Source organism: Symsagittifera roscoffensis, chromosome 7, assembly GCF_963678635.1.
Source record: "Symsagittifera roscoffensis chromosome 7, txSymRosc1.1, whole genome shotgun sequence".
Lineage (NCBI taxonomy): Eukaryota > Metazoa > Xenacoelomorpha > Acoela > Convolutidae > Symsagittifera > Symsagittifera roscoffensis.
The window spans coordinates 58,882,444-58,898,970 of NC_087068.1; the positions used below are offsets into that span (position 1 = coordinate 58,882,444).

At 36.1% G+C, this 16,527-nt stretch overlaps 1 protein-coding gene across 2 annotated transcripts in view; it reads left to right on the forward strand.

Moving 5' to 3' along the window:
* The window catches only part of LOC134850877 (uncharacterized), a 34,880-nt gene that overhangs the window by 13,763 nt on the left and 4,590 nt on the right, over positions 1–16,527 (forward strand). The window contains exons 7-14 of one of the 2 annotated variants that reach the window (XM_063866636.1): positions 1,153–1,256; positions 1,886–2,043; positions 3,429–3,580; positions 9,016–9,232; positions 9,628–9,826; positions 11,526–11,675; positions 13,574–13,795; positions 14,777–14,980. In XM_063866636.1, coding sequence (XP_063722706.1) covers positions 1,153–1,256; positions 1,886–2,043; positions 3,429–3,580; positions 9,016–9,232; positions 9,628–9,826; positions 11,526–11,675; positions 13,574–13,795; positions 14,777–14,980 — 1,406 coding nt within the window. The remainder of the gene's footprint in view (positions 1–1,152; positions 1,257–1,885; positions 2,044–3,428; positions 3,581–9,015; positions 9,233–9,627; positions 9,827–11,525; positions 11,676–13,573; positions 13,796–14,776; positions 14,981–16,527) is intronic. The other variant, XM_063866637.1, reaches the window with a different exon arrangement.

The window sequence follows — 16,527 nt, forward strand, 5'->3', positions numbered from 1 at the left end:
GGTTTTTTCATTAAGGGGGATCAAAATTATTGAGGGGAGGGGGCTGCATCTTTGGATCAGTTCTGATGAGCATAGTGGTAAAATTGAACAAAAATGTTCTGGAGTTTAAATATTTCAGGTCGGGGTTTGATTCCGGGACATAGCAGATTTCTTATTAGTTTTACGTTTTTCCTTTGTTCACCTTTTGAGCCTTATAGAGCTATTTTTGCCGTTTTTAGCTCGTTTGCGAAGTTTGAGCTCACTTTATGCGCAGCATATAACACGAACACACTCTCGCGCGCAGAAAACAGCACTTACATCTGTCTGCATAAGTTAGTTGTTCTCCTCGGAAGAGTACTAGAAGTATTCTAACTTAGAGAACGAGTGATACGTCGTATAAGAGCTTTTTCAATTGTGACTCGGATTGAAAATAGATATGTAGAAAGAGTTCATTTTAAAAAAAATTTTGTCTGAAATTTAGTTTTTTTTCTCAAATTTTGGAAAAATGCTGGAATTTTTTTACGAAAAGCTAAAAAAATATTAGAAGTAGAAAAAATTCAATTTAGGGTTTTGTTTCATTATATTTTAGTGCTTGAAACCAAAACTTATAGCCTTGTTATTCCGAACTTTTCACGAAGAGGAAAGGAAGTATGGCGTAGGGTCTGTTTTTTTCCTTCTGATTCCGATCAAGACTGGTATCATATCAGGGCAGTTCCTAGCAACCCATATGGGTTCGTCAGCTGTCCGCTCAGAGTTGCTTGTTTTTGGTTGTGTAATGTCCAATGCTGTATAATTGCTACGATTGAAACTTAATTCTTGTTGTAGCTTAATTCATTTTAAAGCCTTTTCAGTCGCAATTCTGATTTAATTTTTCTTTTGAAAAAGTGTCGAGAAAAACGGGCTTGATTTTTTGTTTCAGACAGAATTTTCAATTTTTCTGGGATTTTTTTTTCAAAACTTCATATTAACTGGCCTTTTTGGCTAATTTATTAATTTATTCTCCTCACTTATTCAAAAATAAACAACAAAAAATGAAAAAGAAATCAAATGAATATTTTTTTAAATTTATTTTATGAACATTTGCGTGATCGGAATATTCTGTGCTGTTTGTACAGCAATCGGCTATCTTCGTTTTCAAATGTTATCGATTCAATGTTGTTGTGGTTGTTTCAGTGTGATTGGGGAGATCCCTCTGCCCATCAAGTTCCGCTCCTCCTTCTCTTTAGTTCACAAACAGTACTCTGAGTTCTGCCAAGTGCTCATACAGAAGATGCGAAGTGAGTTTTTGCTGCATTTGAAACTCCTGAACCAACATTGAAGAACTGAAAATTGGCAACTATGAAAAAGCATCTTCCCCGCTCATTCAATAGATATTTTGAATGTTTTTCGGCCAACGGGTCAACTATTTTTATTGAGTTGGATATATGTTTTTAGACAAAGTAGTTGATCCAAATTGATTTTGTTTGGCCTATACAACAAGTTTTCTGGGACGAATTTTAAAGTGCATCCACGGGTGGGTCTAGAATTTTCGAAGAGGGTTGGAATTTGAAAAAAAAAATAGAAAACTTTATCTGTCGAACAAATTGATTTTCCGGAATATCTCAAAACGCTAAAAAAAAAAAAGATTTTTGCCAAAAATTTTGAAAAATTGTTTTCAAAAAACCTCGACCTCCCCAATCAGAATAGTGTTTATTGGCGAATTTTTATAGCGCATTTAGATAAATTGAGGGTCGGTCAGACAAAATGGATGTGGTAAAGGTGTCGTAAAATATTACCAAAGGGGGGGACCCTTTAGGTTGTCTGGGAGTCGAGCGATATAGTAAGCTAGTTGTAGGTCAGCTGGTCAATTATGAAATTACATATGATTATTCTGCTTCATTAAAGCAATGCTTCATATTTGTTTTAGCGATGCACGAGATGAGTGTATGTGCAATACTACAAGATGCAGAGAGCAACAACTACTCGTCACTTCGTCCGCCTCCGACTGACATCAATACTGTCTCCAACACAGTCCAATCCTGGCATCACTTCATGCAACATCAAATCATAGAGGACGCCCATAAGGTAACTCTGACGATTACAGAATGCCATATCAATTAGTTCTTTCTCTTGTCTTGTTTCCTATTGCGCCCTGGGTTTGGAGATTCTGAGCTTGACATCCCTTCCTAGTCATATGTCTGGCTAAGTTGTTCGTCGTTATCTGTATTCCGCACCCTGGGCAACTGACCTTTGTGGCGATGCTGTTGTCGTCCTGGTTTCGATTTCTAAAGGTCTTGTAGTGGTTTGCCAGTTGGAATTGTTCTGGAAAATCCTTCTGACAAAAAACAGGCCTCTTTTCTCAACTACCGAAATTTTCCAAGTAAAATTTTTCTAGTTACATACAAAAAGTTACCGTTTTAGTATATAATTCTGTGTGAAAATGTTAAAATTAAATTACATGGCTAATATCACCAAATGCAGTTTATCTGGGTGGTAACTGTCAGCTACACTCTGGGTTTTCTTATGACAGAAAAACCATGGTAGGATTGTTTCGGATGGATTTTTTAAATTTTCATTTATGGAAAAAATGCTTATCATGCATTTTCATAGTACAAAAAATAGCTTTTGCTATTTTCATAAAGTCTTTGTGACAAAAAGTATGGCAACAATCTTGTTGTTGTTCCGACCGTTTTCCACGCAAAATCAGGTACCACAAATAATCATCGGACTGGGTTGAATGATATATCACATTAAAGCCCTTTCAGTCGTGATTCGAACCTTATTAAAAAATTCCCAAAAGTTGTAGAGAAAAACCGATTTGAAATGTTGATTTTTCAACTATTTTCGTGGGAGTCAAGCGATCGAGTAACATTTGTTATTTATGAAATTTAAAAGTTTAGGCTAAAAAAAATTGGTTTTACGAAAAGGAAGCTTCATTTAGCTCTTCTCTGGCAAGAAAAATTTTTTAAAAAATATTAAAAACTTTTGCAAACAATTGAAAACAATTTCGAAATTTTTATTTTCTTAAATTTTTTTTTGGAGACCATTGGATTCGTTTATGCCTATTTCACTAATTGTTTGCGCGTTCGTATAGTTGTATTATTTTACGACGTACAAAAAAGGCACTATCTTGAAGAAAAAACTGCAAAAACTATTTTTTTTCTGAAAATGTGGTCGGAACAGCAACCGGCTATCCTTGTTTAATTCCAAAATGTTGCAAAAAATACTTAATATAAAATTTCATAGTATGGAAAAAATTTGTATCATGCTATTTTCATACTATTTATTGGTGTATGAAATAGTATGATAAGCATTTTGTTTCATAGTATGAAATTGAATGATAGGCATTTTTTGTGAACCCGCCGGGCCTTGAGCCATAATAGGAAGGATAATATAATTGCTATGTGGGGAGATGGGAAAAGAGGCACAGACATGAAGCAGCAGTCCTTTATGGTTTGATGTGCTTTCAGATTCTGCCGAACGAGGTGGCGACTAGAGTGTCCGCCCACGTGTTGAACAAGTCACTGAACATGTGGCTGCTGCGCTTCTCTAGTGTGAAGCCATCGCACAGCAGAGTTCACCAGATGAGGAGTGACATCCTCATGATACTTCATCATACCAGGCAGGCACTCACACTTTCACGCTCTTTTCTCTTAGCAAAATTTTGAATGAGCTATTATGTTCGAAATTAAGCTTCAAGTTTCCTTCGCATTTGTCAATCCGAATTAGTTAGTATGATCCAGTTTTCAATACAGCAAAACGATGAATTTTGGGCCGTATAACAGAAAAGACCCCATTTTCATACTAACAAGTTCATTGTTAATTCCAAATTTTCTAGCAATTATTAAATTTTTGAGCACTTTAATTGCTCAGTAAACGGCACTTAGTAGTTATTTAGATTTTTGATGGGGTTTTTACGCACTGAAATGGTTGAAAGTTGATTTCAGACGTCACAAAGAGCAGTTTATTTTAATTAACTTCGTTCAGATTTGTTTATAGTACCCCGGATATTGTCACCAATTTGGCTTTTTTTGTACCAAGAACATGCACAAGGAATATGCACTCGGGCAGTGATGCAAAGTGTTTACTTTCAAAATAATGGTTTGAATTTTGTCTCCTTGTTCCTTAATGTTGGAAATTCCGTGAACGCTTCGATGTCTAAAGAACAAAAATAACCTCATGACAGTTAAGATCCTCTGGGCTATCTCCGGTGCTAATTATGTATGTCACGCACATCAGATCGAAATGAAGTTAGAGGTATTGATAAAAAGTGATATAATCATGCTGGAGAGGTCTCATCCTGCCAAATTTTAGTTTTCGAGATACCGAAGTTTTCAGATATACAGAAAAAAACAAAAAAAATTTAATCACATCATCTCATAAAGAAAATAGCAATGTTAGAGCAAGTGGAACATAGATGTGGACACCAGTTTGCACCAAGTTTTGAAATAGATTTTATGCATTTTGTCATGAAAAATTTTAAGGTAGAAAAATTTTTGACTGATTATTTTGTCTGGTTTTTTCCCCTAATTAATACAGTCTGTAAGGGTAGACGCTTAGTGGATCCTGAGATCCCGTTGTTAGGATCCCATTGTCTGTCCTCTCCAAGTGTCAGATTTTGATGCTCTGATTGTATGTTTTTTTTTTTCGTTTCAGGACATTTGTGTCCCAGACATTTATGTCCCGGCAAAAACAAACCAAAACGCAAAATGTGTCCAAGACATTTGGTTCCCAAAATTGTCCTAAAATTGTCCGGGCTATTGCCTCACTAGTTAATGACCGGATTATTTTGATAAGCTCTCAATAGGAAGGATTAAATCGATAAGGCCACGAAACTGAGCAATTAGACGAGGATTTTTTTTGAGCAGCATGTTAGAGACAAATTTAACGCAGGACTCAAATCATTTACACATACCTACACAATTATCACTTGACTGATAATGTTGCCAAACGTAGACATGAGAGATCATAATGTCATTGTTTTTGCTCTCGAGTTCGTGTTGACAATGGAAATTCTTATGACAAATAAAAACAATGAAATGCTAGTTTATGATGCATACACATATTTCAAACATCGAATTCTAACAGGCATCTCAATTTTCTTTATTAGGTAGTTGATTTTTTCTAAACATTTTTTCGGTTCTTTTTTGCTAAACATTTTGCAACTCACGATAAATAAATTGTTTAAATTATTGTGGATGTTAAGCAATTTAATAGGTGGAAACAACTGTGGTTTATAGTTTAATTAGACAGTTTTTACACAAGCAGAGCTTGTGTTATAGTACGAACTATCTTTTTTTCCAACCTAATTCGCAAATATTGTTGCCACAAAATGTGTTTATTTTCAAGGTGTTCATTTTGATCAATAGCCAGCTATTAAGTACAATAATCAGCTATCTGTAGCGTAGAGGTATGGAAGGAGACCCGCAACAAAATAAGAGGGTTCGAACATGGGCAAGGTCGGATATTTTAAAGAACTTTTTCGTATACTAGCTAAAATGGGTCCGCTCTTTAAATTGAGGCATGTTAGTTGGTAAATTTCTTTTTTTTTTCCAAATTGACTGGTACTGCAAATGCGTTATAATTGGCTTGCGTCACTTATTAATTATGTAGACTCTAAATTGGCGTGCGTCACTTAGTTATTGGTCATATTTTTGCTTGCGTATGCGAAGTGCAATTTTGCCTCGTGTAAAAGAAGGAAGGCAAACTCCACTATCGAACAGCAAAAATGTAAAAATCACGAAAAACGTGAATGACGTCTAGTTTCGTAAGTGCAGTTTAGTTTTCAGATTTCCCAGCGAAATACTTTTTACCTATAAACCTAACTGTCTCAAATTTGGTTTTTTTTATCAAAAAAGGGTTATCATAAATTGTCTTGAAATTCAAAAAGCGTTAAGGCCATGTTTGTTTTCTCTTAAAATTCAAAACTTAGTTTTTTCCTGTTTTATGTTTATTGACTCTTTTCCAACTTTTTGTCGGCTATGTTTTCAAATTTGTGCTGATTTTTTTCTATTTACTTTTTTTATGACGTTTAGTTATTATATATCTATTGGAATCAGCATTATCTATATTCATTTCGTTAAGCGCGTTTTTTGTGGCTTGTTTTTTGTTCCAGCTTTTGAAGCCATTTGGGAGCATTAATTCGTGCGATGTTATCCGGCTGGCAATTAAGTCGACAGCTGTTAAGGGACAATTTTTTTTGTTGGGACTTGAAGACGGCGCTCTACACAATTCTTTCTTTGTGTTTATAAATCGCTTAAAATCGAACAGTTCATTTGATTGTTTTAAAGAAACGCTCGTTGTAATGTCCTGCCGTCTTATTTACCTGCACCGCGCGCGATATTACTTGTTTTGTTTTAACTCGTGTTTGCGACGAATTTATTCGGCTGAAAAACATTCCGATTGAAGCTAAGGAAAGCTAAATGGGATCAATTGAGCAATCGCCTCCCCGTAATGACCAATTGAGCTCCCCCCACCACCCCCCCCCCTAAGCAAAAACGGTAACACGTTACAAAAAGACGTCAGCAAACGAACGCAGATGGTTGATCTGTTTAAGAGTAATGAATAGTGAAGACCCTTGTATAGGTCTTGGTGATTGTTTAGGTTTGTTTAGTTTCTTTTCAGGAAAAAGTCTTAAATTTGTTCACGCATAATTTTTTAAGTTCAGTTCATTTCTTTTGTTAAAAAGAAGGCAAACTCCACTATCGAACAGCAAAAGTGTAAAGTTCAAGAGAAACGTGATCGACTTCTAATTTCGAAAATTGAAATAATTATCAGGTTTCCCAGCGAAATAAAATTTTTACCTATTGATCCAGTTTTCTCAACTTGGGTTAGTTTTACCAAAAAAGCATATCATAAACTGTTCTAAAAATTCAAAGAGGTTTAAGGCCATCTATTTTTTTCCTCGAAGTTCGAAAGTTGAGTTTATTTCAAAAACCAAGTCAAGTTTTTTCCTGTTTTTTGCGTTCAAACTTTTTTCCAACTATTAGTTGGCTATGTTCATAGCACGCAATCGATTGACCGGCTGAAGTTTATTTTATATTAGTATCGAGAAAAAGTTTGAAAAAAATTGAAGTTTATGAGAAACCATTGCCTCATCTGTGGGCTATCATTATCTCGTCGAGAAAAGCAACTTACCAGGGTTTTGCTCTAGCCTTGTATCTGAATACCAAAAACTGTTATCCGCAACGTCTTAATAATGTAAGCAATAGCTTTTTTCATTTAGGACAGAAAAAAGTCGCTTTGTGTGCCTCAGTTTTTTTGAATTGTTTCACTTAGAATTTAATCTTTGAGCTTTAATATTTACACAAGCGAAGTGTATTTTTACGAGCAAATTTTTTTCGAACCTAAGTCGCAAATAGAAGTGCTCATTTGGTGGCACTTTTGTTATATTTCAATTTAGTCATATTCAGGCCTATTTAAGCGTATGCAATTTAATAGCTCATGTTGCTGCTTTAATTTTGGCTAGTAAAAGGTCGCGTTTGAAAACAACAGGTTTTATCTAAATGTATGGGATTAGTTTTTTTTAAAGCTACGCTTTGGAAAATTTTTGCATTTTTCGCAGAACTTCTGATTTATCTTTCAAATTACTGTACCGATTTTTGCAAAAAAGGTAATAATAGACAAACTGGCTGCTTTTTTATGTGCCTGCATATTTTGATAGTCACTTTTCATAAAACGCCTCGTTCTACAGTCTTCGAAAGTTTTAGAAGGGTGCTCTTTGATCTATTTTAGAATTTTCTCATGTTTTAAATGCACAAATCTGAGATGAACGTTTCAATCAAAAGAACAAACCTGGGGGATCTCCTTTTCTCGAACGGCTTTTCCCTAAATTCGGTAGAAAAAAGTTTTGGCCTCAAACACCCCATTTTTGACCTTTTGGTTCGTTTTTAAAACTTTTTGATTTTCTCAAACTAACCTGCCAAACATTTATTTGAACCTTCCCTGCGAGAGTGGCTATGCCCTTCGTTTTGAAATGTTGCCCGTTTTTGTTCTTATTTGAAACTTTTTGAAATTTATTCTTTCTTTTCAAACCTTAACCTGCTGATTCTGGGGTTGATATTTAATTCAAACTTTCAAGGTGCCTAGATTTTCCTTGGCGTTGTCTGTTTTACCCTATTTGTTTGTAGAAAAGCCGATATGGACTTCGGAATAATCCAGTTTGTGACCTTTTTACCGTTTTCTTTAGAAATTTGATCAGTTTTCTCCAAAACTACTAGCTAAATCTGATTTTAAGGGTTTGATATGAAACAGGGTGTGAAAATCTTCACTGCATAATAGGCTATTCCCATGCTTTATTATAGAAAACTTTATGAAATTAAGAAAAGTCAAATTTTTCAATTTTTGATAGTTTTTTGGAATCTTTTTCATTTATTTGGACGTGAGACTCCTTATCAACAGGTCGGAGATTCAAATCCGGAGCATCGAAATATTTTTATTTTTTGGTCGACTTTTTGCTGCAAAACTTTGGCTTTTTGATAAGATGTAGCTGCTTTATTGATGGCTAGTGTAAGTAAAATAACAAGCCGTCGTGGAGAAGAAGATGTGAGAACGTGATAGTCCTAATTTCAACAAGCTTTTTTATCAAGGAATTTTTGTAATCTTTTCTTTATTTGACGTTGTTTTGCCTGTTTAGAGCTTTTTTGCATTCTCCTCGCTTGTATTTGCGAAGCCCAGCTTCACCTCCGTGTGTAAGTTTTGGCGTTCCTTATGCGTTCCCTTATTCAAGTGGTTATAAACATGTCTTAATTACCCATTGAGCTATCCACCCACGCGAGAATAGGAGGTAGATTGCTAAATTGATCCGCTAAATGAGCCAAATATTTCTTCATTCGACAGAAAACTCATCATTTTTTTTACTTGGCATTGCTTGTGGAACTATTGTAGAGGCGTTAAAGAGCAGTTGAAAGATTCGGGTTTTTCTCTGATACGAGCCGACATGTTTTATTTGATCATGCAGCAGTGGATTAATGGTGAAGGCAACTGAGTCTTGGCTGGCTTGTTGCTTGTATGAACTTACAGATGTGTGACATGTGCTAAAGTGTGTTATTTGTGTAGTGGTCTGCTATTCGCCTGTACAAACAGACTGAAGAGTTTGCTGTATGACGACAGCTGGGTGGTGCTGAACTCAGACCACGAGGACATACAGGCCATACATACCTCATGCAACTCACTTCTGGCCATACTTGTGACTGTGACCTCTCCTATGGACAATCTCTACAATGCGGTCATCATTGACAACTACCCAATCATTGTGCCAAATCATCCCCAACCAGTCAGCCATCACCAATTGATTCTAACATTTTTGCAGATGCTCAAAATCACTCCTTTTGTATTCCAATCGGAAATGTGGTAAAACACTGTGACAATCGGCAGCTAATGGAATTTTATTTTTAAAATTCGTCAATAATGCTCGTCAGTTTGCTCAGCCATTAGCAAAGCCAAAGAAATAATGGACCGCATTTTTTTTTCTGGAGCTCTACCTAAGGACTTCAAAATTAATAGAATGATGAAAGGCTGAAAACTGATTTAATCACTTGCATCTGAATTAGGCGAGATATTAGGGAACTCAATTTTAATCGAAGAAGTACATACGAATCAATTTTTTTTGTATCATGAAGAATTTTAGTTATTGTATTGATCAAATCAATTGGGAAAAGCTTTTTGCAGCCAATGAACGCTCAAGCAGCTTTTACCCAATCACAGTTGAGCATTTCGGCGTTCATGGTTGATTCGTCGCAGCAGGGGGGCAACAGCAGCAGTAGTGGGAGTAGGAACGAGGGATTCCTCACACAGTGGATGAAAGTGGTGGCACCCGAAGTGTTCCAGTTTGCAAAGAGACCCATCACACCCTTCGAGATAGAGAAACGTAACTAAGAATTTGTTCACATTGATAGGGAAGATTGTAGACCTTCTCCACAGTTTTTTTGTACTAAATTGCCTCGTTGTATTTTAAGAAAAGTTGCTCTTCGTAGTGGGTAGGAAATGCCTAATTCGAAAGGGGGGTACTTTCTAATAGTTGCGGTGTCGGACAAGTACTTGTTGAAAGGATCCAGCTCGGGGTAAGGCTCTTTGATACCGTCCAACAAACTTCTAGCATCTGCCTTATCCAAACTGTCTTTCTGCAAGGCTATTGTGACCATGTCTATCCCTTCCAGTTTTTGAATAACTTGATCAATTTCATTATTTTCCCTGGGGCTGGTTAAAAAGTCAATCAGAAAACCTTCATTACCAAAATAATTGGATACGTTATTGGGATTTCACTATAACGGATGAGCATTTGATACGTACTGGACCATCGCGTGACATTTTGACAAACCGGCAACAAATTAGTTTGTTGTCGCAGTTTGGCTCCGAGTAACTGCGTCTGAAGTTTGTGCATGATGAAATTGATTTTTAACAGAACTGGTTTATTTTGTTTGAGAAACTCGTTGACAGCAAGAGCACGACGATGTCAAGCGCATCCGATTAAGGTTTTTTTGAATAAAAGAAGACAGTGCTTTGTTGACAATTGTCGCCAATTGTTGATATAACTTCTAAATTTTTAGCGGACAGAGACAGCATGAACATTAATATATTCTTGTGTTCTTCATGATAAGTTTGTCCGCAACAAATGAGAATGGTTTCAAAGAAGTGCAGACCCATTTGAGCCCGTTGTTAACATTTTTGGCAGGTGCGGAAGATGCAAATTTGTATGAGACAGAGTTGATTTCTGTTCGTTTCTTCATGATAATTAGGGTGTAATTAATTTCGTATATATTTTGTTAAAACCCTGAGTAATCTCTGTAGCACACACACATTTCCATTTTGTTGCCCGCAAGTTGTTTGAATAATCCAAAAGCAACTCATTTGTTCTCGCAATCCTGCATTTCACAGCAAGCTGTTAAGTCTGTGATAATTAGATGAATTGTATGCAGGCTTGTAGTGTATTGAAATTTCTAAGAAATGGCGTTCAGCGCGTAAGTTAACTTCAAATGTTCAAGTTGTCCAATTAGACCTTAGCTAGTAACGGAAATTAAGGCCTACTTGAAAACTAGTTAATGGAATTATTCATTATAGAAAATCTATTAATGGTGAGCCATCAATGGAAATTAATTTTCGCGTCATTAATTGTTGAGAACCCTTAGTAGAACCTATTAAACTAACTAAAACTTCCTCCCCAATAAAGAACCAATTGAAAAGTTAGGTCATACAAAATTTCTGCGTAACAATTTTATGGATTTTGTGTATCATTTTGTCTTTGTTGATATTGGAAAATGAGTTAGTTTATAAAAGAGGATTTACGTGTTATTGTGTAAATCCATACAGCTTGTTAAATGAACAGATGGATGTTATGCTGAAATCAATCTATTGAAAATTACGTTGGCGTTTAGCGGTTTAGACATCTTTGTATACTTACTTCGAAACTCATATTTTTAAGTAGAAATCATGAAATTCAGATTTGAGTTTGATTCTGTATTAAAGTGACTTACTTTGCTATCATTCAATTGCAATAATTTGCCCAAACAAAGAAATAATAAAGTGCATTGAAATAGCAGTAAACCATGAAATGTGGATGTTTGTTTCAGCAGAGTCCTTGGTGATGCTGAGTGCGAGACTGAGTGTGTCGTCGGAAAACGTCAACCCAGTGGCACTCCTCACCTCTCTTCTCATGCACGACTACATGTTGCCCAAACTCATGCTGAAGCAGGCCCCCAATTTCAACGTGTCAGCTGGAGGTAAAATCAACGCATCAGAAAACGTAAAATCATTTTTTTTTCGGGAGCTGCATACAAGGCTCGGGCGATATTTTTGTAGTGTTCGTCTTCTAAATTATTGAGTGTCTTTCAGAAGTTAAAGTCATGTTGTTAGAAGTTAAAGTCAGCTTGCGAGCGCTAGTGTATTTGTACGACCCTTCTTTTTTCTACCCTAACTCGCTAACAAAAGTGTCATTGAAAGTGTTAGCTTATATGGAAATTTCGCTGTAGCATTGGTAATTGCATAGCATCTCTTCTTTGCTTGATTTTTGGCTAGTGTTTGTCATCAAGTAAGCGTCCGTGGCTGACTGGTTAGTGCTTAATATTCAGAATCTCTAGGTCGCAGTAGGTCGTGGGTTTGAATCCGAGACGTAGCCGAATTTTTACTTATTCGAGGCTTATTTCCACTTCTTATTGCACTTAATAGAGCTGCTTTTTGTAGTGTTCTCGCCAAAGTTTTGCAAAGCAGAGCTTCGCTTCTGAGTATATTTCGAAAAACAGAACTGCAGATTTATTTAAGCATTCATTTGCTAACTGTTTTTAAGAATAATGAACGTAGTGAAGACTCTCATATAGGTCTTGCTGATTTTTTTTCTGGAGATGCCTTAAAAGACACTGTTAAGCTTCGGTGAGTGTTTTTGAAAAAAATGGCCATCGAAACTCAATTTTCCCTTAAGTAAATACTTTTTACGAGTGAAAATTTGTAGGGAACTACAGATGTTTGACGCATGTTGCATCTAAAACATAGGTTCGGAGAACTAATTAAAAATAATGAACGTAGTGAAGACTCTTATATAGATGTTGGTGATTTTTTTCGGTTTTTTTCTACAGGATAAAGTCTTAAAATGCTCTAATGACTACAGGTATGCATTCATACATATTGATGCGTTTATGAATGCACTTAGGTATATATGCACTTTTTGAGTTCAATCGAAATTCATCTGCTGAAAGTGAAGTAAATAGCACTCTCCAAATACGGACGTGGAAATGGCGCTAAAAACGTGAACGATTTCTAGTTTCGAAAGTGGAATTTAAGTTTTAGATTTCCAGCGGAATAAAAATTATACCTGTTGATCCAGTTTTTTCAATTTGGGTTATTGTTATCAAAAAATGCCGATCATAAATTGTTCTAGAAGTTAGGGCATCGATTTTTTTTGAAATTCCAGTTGAGATTTTTTAAATAAAGTAAGTGTTTTTTTAATGTTTACTTGCGTTCATTACTCTTTTCCAATCTTCGATTGGCTTTGTTTAAAAATATTCACACAGGTGCATCCAGCTATAGCTGGGGCACTAGTTTACTTTCCAAGCGAATGTGGAGCAAATGCGGAGATTCAAATCCAGAGCATCGAAATAGTTATTTTTTGGTCGACTTTTTGCTGCATAGCTTTGGCATTTTGATAAACTGTAGCTGCTTTATTGATGGCTAGTGTAAGTAAAATAACAAGCAGTCGTGGAGCAGATGTGAAAACGTGATACTCCTAATTTCAACAAGCTTTTTTCTCAAATATATTTGTTTTCTTTCTTATTTCACTTTGTTTTGCCTGTTTAGAGCTTTTTTGAATTTTTCTCGCTTGTTTTTGGGAAGCGGATCTTCCCCTCTGTGTGTAAGATTTTGTCGTTCCTCATTTGTTGGAGGATCTGGTTCATGATTTCATATCATTCAAACATTTTTCAAGTGGTTATAAACATGTCTTAATTACCCATTGAGCTATCCACCCACGCGAGAATAGGAGGTAGATTGCTAAATTGATCCGCTAAATGAGCCAAATATTTCTTCATTCGACAGAAAACTCATCATTTTTTTCACTAGGCATTGCTTGTGGAAGTCTCCTGCAATGTTTTTTTTTTTGAATTATTTCAACTAACTTCTTGTTGTTCAGGGTCCTCGGAGACGCAAGCAAGTGCTCAGAGGAGACTGTTCGCAGCACCCTACACCTCTGTGACCTGTCAGGGAGTGCACTGTGTGAGTGACATCTGTTCTCTCTCCAATGCATTTCCCATCATTGATCTAGTGAGGCCATTCGTGACTGTGCTTAATCATGTGGGCTTCATCTGTCCAAATGCACTGGCAGACTCTTTGCTTCCCATCATGAATGAACATGGTAGGTTAATTACACTGTGGTAGGTCAACAAACCGAAAATTAATTTTGTTATGTAACATAACAACAAAGTGTCATTGTTGTTATGCAATTGTTACGTAATTGTGATTTAATTTCCGTTATTCTGATGCAATTTCGGCTTCAAGATATGGCGGTTAGTTGATTATCCGCCGATTGCACTCTTTCTCCTACCCTCTTTCCTTCTCCATAACCCACCTAAGTTTTTCAACTTTACGTGCCTGTTAATCATGCAAGCAAACATGAAAAGCGTTTAATGAAAAGCAAATATGTTTGATGATCGGCTTTAGTCCAAATGCCAAAATTAGTTACCAGCTGACAATGTAAACGAACTTCATCTGTTGAAAATTCACATGTAGTCTTGATTGAATACAGCAGCGTAGTGCCGAACTTTAATCTGCCCCCAGGAATCTTTCAAGAAAAAATGCTGTTGCTTGATTTGCGAGTGTAAATAATTAAATCGAATGCAAATTTGATGTTCGGCCTGGAATGGTTGAGGTCGTGCAGTTTAAAAATCAGTTGTAAGTTTATGTTTTTTGATTGTTAGTTTTTATGAAACTGTACTACCCATGCTGGTTGCTTGTCGCTGAAGCATTCTACCCGGGAAAGAAACATAAACCCTCAAAAATTGCATGGAATTTTAATTTTAACAAGGATAACAAACAACAGCTGTTTCCGTGCAGAGTTGAACAGTTCATACGTTGGTTTAACTCCACTTATGTACCCACTGAATTAATTAAAAAAGGAGAGCCTGAAGTGTTATCTGAAATGATGTTGGATTTCAAATATTGGGTGTTTTCAACTGAATCATTTAATCAACAACTCCTTTCGCTTTATTTAATTTTGAGCAAACTAGTTGAAATTTTAAATAATGATTTGAACAGTAGCTTTAATCAAAACAATTAATTATGATTTCAAAATTGTGAAATATTTTTTTATATTTCGTCATTGGTGGTTTGTGTACAGGAGACATCAGTAACTTTCTGAAGGGAGACCCCCTGAAGACAACAGGATGGGCCAACATCTACCTCCTCCTCTCTCCCATTGTGAAGGAGCTGCTGCAGAACAGTCTCCTCTGTCTGTTCGAGACATCCGCACCGCCTGTCTCCACTACCCTCCCAATGTACTCGGCAGGATCTTTGGGGGAGCAGCCTTTTTATCAGAGTCTAGGTTAGACAGACCGCAGAGAAGACACGCTGAATATAATAAGCGTCACAAAATAAAGTTAAAATACAAATGATAAAGAACGACGTTTTTTTTTCAAGCAAATACAAATTTTGAGCTTCAAGTTTAAATTTCTGATTTTTAGTGCAATTTCGAGCGAATAAAGCAAGCAAGCAGGCTAACAATAGCTTATTTAAGCTATATTTAAGCCCAGCAAAGTTGCTTTCTCGGAAAAAAACATATTTGGAATTTTTTACCGCCATTTTGGAAATCAAGAACTTGAACAAAATAAGAGGGTTCGAACCCGGGCAGGGTCGGATGTTTGTAACGAATTTTTTCGTATACTAGTTGAAATACGTCCGCTCTATAAATTCAGGCATGTTATTGGTAAATTTCTTTTTTTTTCAAATTGACTGGTACTGCTAATGCTCATAATTGGCTTGCGTCTATTAGCAAATATGTAGACTCATAATTGACGTGCGTCACGTATTAAGTTTTGTAGACTCAAAGTTTTATTCAGTTTTTCCCAGTTGCGTTATCGGTCTTTTTTTGCCTGTGTTTGCGAAGTGCAACTTCGCCTCTGTGTTAATGTGTGATTTAGCGATTAATGAGTTTGTTTCCTGCTTAGCGTAAGTATTACCCCCCCGCTTTTGCTATAATGTTTGTTCATTTTAAAGTGCTGATGAACGTAGTATATAGGTCGTGATGATTTTTTCAGGAAAATCTTAAAATTTGTTCAGGCTCAGAAGAAGAAGAAGAAAGAACACCTGAATTACTATACAGTAAAAAGCCGAGGCATCAGTATAGCAAAGTGTAAATAATAAAGTTGGTTAAAATTTATTGGTTACATCAAACAAAAACACAACATCAGAAAACAAGCAATAAACTGGCCTTCTTCCTTTTGATTTGTCGAGTCTTCCAAAGCGTCCTTTGTATTTGCAAATTTGATATAATATTTCTTTTGCTAGGCAAACGTTCAAATGTCTTTTGGTAAAAGCATTTCCACATTTTATACAGGTTTTGGATCTTCTTTATTCAGACTTGGTTCCTTTTTTACTGAAATATAAATTTTGTAGACCCTGACGCTGTTGTTGTTATTGGCCCTTGTCATGTTCGTTAGTTTGAGATGGTTGTAATAACCTTTCTCATCGATAATTGCTTGGTTCAGTGCATCCACTGGGTTTAGCGTTTCAGATAAGAGTCTTCGTTGGAGATCGCGATTTCTCATTTTGAATATGAATACATCTCTTATCCATTCCCGTTCTGCATTAATACTGTTTTTGCAAGGTCTAGCTAAATCAGATAATGCTCCCAAAATTGTTCGTAGGACTCTCTGTCCTTCTGTTTTCGGCTCAAAAAATTATATCGTTCAAACGTAATGTTCACTGGTTTGACAAATGCTGCGTTCAAAAGGTCGAAAAATTCTTTGAAGGAAATGGATAAGACCTTCACCTTGAGTGTTTTCGAGGGAACACTTTTTTCCCTCGGCTACTAAGGCCAAGTAAAGGATGGATTTTACTTTCTTGTCTGCTTCGTTTCTCCTCACCCCCCCT